Source organism: Salmo trutta, chromosome 14 (genome assembly GCF_901001165.1).
Source record: "Salmo trutta chromosome 14, fSalTru1.1, whole genome shotgun sequence".
Lineage (NCBI taxonomy): Eukaryota > Metazoa > Chordata > Actinopteri > Salmoniformes > Salmonidae > Salmo > Salmo trutta.
In genome coordinates, this window is record NC_042970.1 from 81,574,061 (window position 1) to 81,580,028 (window position 5,968).

Consider the following 5,968-nt stretch of genomic DNA (forward strand, 5'->3'; position numbering starts at 1 on the left):
TCCAGACTCACATCAATCATCTCCAATCCAAAGTTAAATCTAGAATTGGCTTCCTATTTCGCAACAAAGCATCCTTCACTCATGCTGCCAAACTTACCCTCGTAAAACTGACCATCCTACCAATCCTCGACTTCGGCGATGTCATTTACAAAATAGCCTCCAATACCCTACTCAATAAGCTGGATGCAGTCTATCACAGTGCCATCCGTTTTGTCACCAAAGCCCCATATACTACCCACCACTGCGACCTGTACGCTCTCGTTGGCTGGCCTTCGCTTCATAATCGTCGGCAAACACATTGGCTCCAGGTCATCTACAAGACCCTGCTAGGTAAAGTCCCCCCTTATCTCAGCTCACTGGTCACCATAGCAGCACCCACCTGTAGCACGCGCTCCAGCAGGTATATCTCTCTGGTCACCCCTAAAGCCAACTCCTCCTTTGGTCGTCTCTCCTTCCAGTTCTCTGCTGCCAATGACTGGAACGAACTACAAAAATCTCTGAAACTGGAAACACTTATCTCCCTCACTAGCTTTAAGCACCAGCTATCAGAGCAGCTCCCAGATCACTGCACCTGTACATAGCCCATCTACAATTTAGCCCAAACTACTACCTCTTCCCCTACTGTATTTATTTATTTTATTTATTATTTTGCTCCTTTACACCATATTATTTATATTTTAACTTTGAAGTTTCTTCAAATTATAAATCTACCATTCCAGTGTTTTACTTGCTATACTTTATTTACTTTGCCACCATGGCCTTTTTTGCCTTTACCTCCCTTATCTCACATCATTTGCTCACATTGTATATAGTCTTATTTTTTAAATATTTTTTGTTGTTGTCTACTGTATCATTGATTGTATGTTGTTTTACTCCATGTGTAACTCTGTGTTTTTGTATGTTGTCGAACTGCTTTGCTTTATCTTGGCCAGGTCGCAATTGTAAATGAGAACTTGTTCTCAACTTGCCTACCTGGTTAAATAAAGGTGAAATAAAATAAAATAAATAAAAAACATTGTTCGATCTAATGTGTACATATTTCTTAATTACATTATATTACTTAGATTTGTGTGTATTGTTGTGAATTGTTAGATACTACTGCACTGTTGGAGCCAGGAACACAAGCATTTCTCTACACCCACAATAACATCTGATAAATATGTGTATGTGACCAATAAAATGTGATTTATTTGATATGCCGAACAACGCAGAAAGTAACCTTCCCTGCAGCCGATTGTGTTGACGAGCTGGAACGCGCTCTGCATTACATTGGGTTGAAAGTTGCCTATGTACAGCACTGATCTTGGGTCAGTTTTCCATTATTTTCTGGTCGGCTTGGGGAGAGAAAGCTGATCCTAGATAAGTTATTACACTGCCATTCAAAAGTTTGGTGTCATTTAGAAATGTCCTTGTTTTTGAAAGAAAAGCCCAAAAAATTGTCCATTAAAATAACATCTGATCAGAAATACAGTGTAGACATTGTTAATTATAGAGCATTGGTTAAAGGAGGACATTCATACTATGGAAGAGAGGAGTGGTAGACTGAAAGAACTGTATTTAATGGAAAAGATCACCCATAACATAAAACTGCAGACAGGTGTAGACTATGTGAAAAAGATCTGAACCGCTCCTTGTAAATAATATTGTGTAGACACGACTCAGTCTCAAAGCAACCAAACATATGATAATTGTATATATATAATTATATATATATATATATATATATAATTTTATATATTATTATATATTTATTATTACTTTAGTTTCTTAGTTCTAAAGTCATCTTGTTTATTGTATAGCCTACTTGTTGGCACGTTCACGTGCCATCGGAGTTATCGGAAATTCCAAGTTCCGACTGGGAAGTTTCACTTGAATGACCCTCAAAATTGGGATAACAAGTGGGAAACGGAGAAAATGTTGTTGCCAATCTATTGGGTTAAGAATTATGTCGGAGTTACGGCTTCCCATTTTCCAGTGTCCCAGGAGAATATGAAGCCAGCATGATACAGCATTCAAGTGCTAGTCGTTACTAGGAAACTGACATTTCTGACTCGCTGACATGATTGACACCGTAAAAATCATCATAAAACGGCCTTGGAAGAACCATAAGTGTAAACCAACATAATTCATTATTTTACAATAACCTGTTTAACTTGTATTAAATGTATTATGAAGAAAACTGTGTGATTTAGGCTCCACGAAATATTATATGCGTTATGTAGAATATCGTGTACTGTTGCCTTCACGAAAAAAAGGCCTTTCTGACTACAAGTGCACCAGTATCGCAAAGTATTAAGCGAAATCAATCATAGAAAACAGCATTGGAATTAATAAAAATGGTTTTCCCACGGATTAAGTCGCACATAAATGTGTGTCTTTTCTCACAAATTCCGTTCAGAAAGTCTGCTCAGAAACATCGAAAACAGTATATATAGCAATACAAACACCATTTATAAAACGGGATTAAATAAATACAACATTAAGGTATATTCATAACGTTCAATAATGAAGAAAAAAATGGCTATCGTGTTTAAATTCTTGTCTTTTTTCACGAATTAAGCAACAAAAAATGGTCTATCGTGTTTGTCTTTTCTCACGAATTAAACCACAAAAAACGCACGAAATCTGCTGAAATACATTATGTACATGCACGAATTGAATATGAGATTGTGTTGTCAAATTGGCCTGAACCGGTTTTGATTGACCATTTACAATTTATTTACATTAAATGTATAGAATAATAGCAAACCACTCAAGTCAATTGGACACATCAATTCACGGGAGACTTCCAGGGTTGGGTCACTAACCTTGATTTACAGAAAAGTGATGATGAACGGCCCATCTCAGGGTCCTAGACTCATATGGTGATTGGGGCCTAGACAACAATGGTTTGATGACTGTCTATCTGTGGAGCATTCTAGAAGGACTGGGCTGATCCAGAAAGCTGGTTGTGTGTCTTGTACTGCCCTACTTAGTTTGTTCATTTGGGAGTTTAAAAAGATGGCCTATTGACAAGATTGAAACGTGTCTGTTTCCTTACATCAGTGTTTCCCAACTCCAGTCCCCCAACAGTACATATTGTTGTTGTAGCCCCGGACAAACTCACCTGATTCAACTCAATGAGGGCTTGATGATTAGCTGACAAGTAGAATCAGGTGTACTAAGTATTTTATAAAACACAATGGAAACAGAAAGTATTATAAAACATACAATGGAAACTATATAAACAGCCATCCTACTGAAATGACCAGTCCAGTCAGGGAAGGGGACGACTGGAGCCCCTCTGCCCCCACATACTTGAGTAAAAGTAGACACCTTAATATAAAATGACTCAAGTATAAGTGAATGTCACCCAGTAAAATACTACTTGAGTAAAAGTCTAAAAGTAAATGGTTTAAAATATACTTCAGTTTCTAAAGTAAATGTAATTTATAAAATATACTTATGTATGAAAAGTAAAAAGTAAAGCAAACCAGATGGACCTTTTTGTTGTTCTTTATTAATTCACAGATAACCAGATAACACTCCAACACTCAGACATCATTTACAAACGAAGCATGTGTTTAGTGAGTCTGCCAGATCAGATACAGTAGGGATGTTCTCTTGATGTGTGTGTGAATTAAACTATTGTCGTGTCCTGGTAAGCATTCAAAATGTAAACAATAGTTTTGCGTATCAGGGAAAATGTACGGAGTAAAAAGTACATCATTTTCTTTAGGAACGTAGTGAAGTAAAAGTAAAAACCTTCATTTAATTAAGAATAAATTCGTTTTTACAATGACGGCCAAACCCGGGACAATTGTGCGATACCCTATGGGACTCCCAATCACGGCCGGTTGAGAGACAGCCTGGATTCGAACCACGGTGTCTGTAGTGACACCTCAAGCACGGAGATGCAGTGCCTTAGACCGCTGCGCCACTCGGAAGCCCAAGTAAAGTACAGATCCTCCAAAAACTACTTAAGTAGTACTTTCAAGTATTTCACCAAAGTACTTTACACCACTGGACATGACATAGACAGAGCTGTAGGTGGTTTCGACCAGGGGACAATGGTGCTTGGTGGCGGCTTGGGCCCCGGTGACCCCGCAGAGAGGGCAGACATACAGCCGCAGGTACAGGCACATCATGTCCCCATCCTGGTCCTTGAGGCTGTGGGACGAATACACAGACTCAGACTGCCCGTTGTATTTGCAGAAGCTGCAGAACTTTCGCTCAGGTGATGGCACCTCCTCCGGCGTGTTTCTCCCACTCTGGCCCCGGGTGCCCGCGGGGGATCTGGACGCTGCTGTAGGGGGCTCGGGACCCTCGGTGCTGCTCGGCCATAAAGGAGCGTCTTCATGCAAGAGGACGATTTCGGAATCCAGGGGTTCCATTTCGTGCCATAGTGGTGGTGTCGCCACAGGTGTTATCGGTGACAGCAAGGCTCGCGGCGGGAACTCTTCAAATTCCACCATGGTCGAGCATATCCCGGAGTCATGACCGTCAACGGTTAACGGTTCTGGGGTGAACTTGCCTAACTGCATCTCCCGCACTAGGTCAGCTAGCTTCATGTAGTCACGCCACGGTTGGAAACTCTTGTTTTCGGACTCCATGTAAGGCGGTAGGTCTTGGAGTTGACAAATCATAGCGTTCATACTATCACTTGTATTTTTTATATCCCAACAGACTAGTGTCTGATAACGATCAGAATGTACCAGAATAAAGAACGCTGGGTCTAAACTGACAACTCAACTGAAGGCAAATTTGACAACGTTCACGTTTTAACCTGTCAGTGTTTTGTTAAACAGCCAATCAGATGGCGTTGTGCGGAGTCCGTGGCACGTGACAACAGCCAATCAAATGGTTTCAAACTGACAACTGCTAAATTGGCAATTTTAGAAGATCAACTATTTGGGATAAAATGTTACACCTCAACAGTATTAAAAACTTCAAATATAACTGTTTAATCTATTCTAGGATCTAAATGGATAGGATTTAGATTATAATTCTTAGTTATATGAAGCTGTTTGATAATAGCCAATTGTAATAAGAAAATATCAGTAAAATAACTGTTAAAATTCAAAACTGCTTTTTTTTCTTTTTTTAATATTTATTTATTTCACCTTTATTTAACCAGGTAGGCCAGTTGAGAACAAGTTCTCATTTACAACTGCGACCTGGCCAAGATAAAGCAAAGCGGTGCGACAAAAACAACAACACAGAGTTACACATGGAATAAACAAACGTACAGTCAATAACACAATAGAAAAATAGTCTATATACAGTGAACTTCCTTGTTGTTCACTATGCTTCGACGTCCTTGCTGTTCACTACTACCAAAACGATGTTATAACACAATGGAAATGACAAAGAAACAACATCTGAAACAGACAATATTATAAAACACACAATGGAAACGACATAAACAGGCATCCTACTGAAATGACCAGTCCAGGCAGGGACGGGGACGGGAGTTGGGGTAATCGGGGTTTGGAGAGAGCGATGGGGGACGGAGGGGAATACCGGGATTAGAGGAATGGGGAGATGGAGGAATTTAGTTACACTCAAATAAATACACACGCAACACTCTATACAAAAGTCCTTCTGTTATCATATAAGATCAATGATTACCTCAATCACCAATAATGGTTTTCCCTTTGGGGGGGATCAATAAAGTTACGTTGAAATCCATCGAATTGAAGAAAGATGGCAAAGAAGGAAGGATTTAAACAGTTTAGTAACTAAATTACACCCCATTCCCATCCAAAGTATCAACCCAGATTTGAACTGAAAGTGTGTGAAGTTATATGGACACAACGTTATAATAATAATGCAGCTCTATAAATCACATTTTATTGTGTCACATACACATATTTATCAGATGTTATTGCGGGTGTAGAGAAATGCTTGTTCCTGGCTCCAACAGTGCAGTAGTATCTAACTATTCACAACAATACACACAAATCTAAAATTAAAATAATGGAATGAA

At 39.2% G+C, this 5,968-nt stretch overlaps 1 protein-coding gene across 1 annotated transcript; it reads right to left on the minus strand.

Annotated features, from left to right (window-relative positions):
- Nucleotides 1–3,957: 3,957 nt before the first annotated feature.
- Nucleotides 3,958–4,774, minus strand: LOC115207151 (nanos homolog 3-like). The gene has a single exon (XM_029774136.1). The coding sequence runs from the start codon at nt 4,632–4,634 to the stop codon at nt 3,960–3,962; it is 675 nt and encodes a 224-aa protein (XP_029629996.1). The 5' UTR covers nt 4,635–4,774; the 3' UTR covers nt 3,958–3,959.
- Between the last annotated feature and the right edge of the window lie 1,194 nt (nt 4,775–5,968).

Bases quoted from the DNA above. Each gene is read 5' to 3' on its own strand.
- LOC115207151 (XM_029774136.1), bottom strand. From the start codon at position 4,634: ATGAACGCTATGATTTGTCAACTCCAAGACCTACCGCCTTACATGGAG.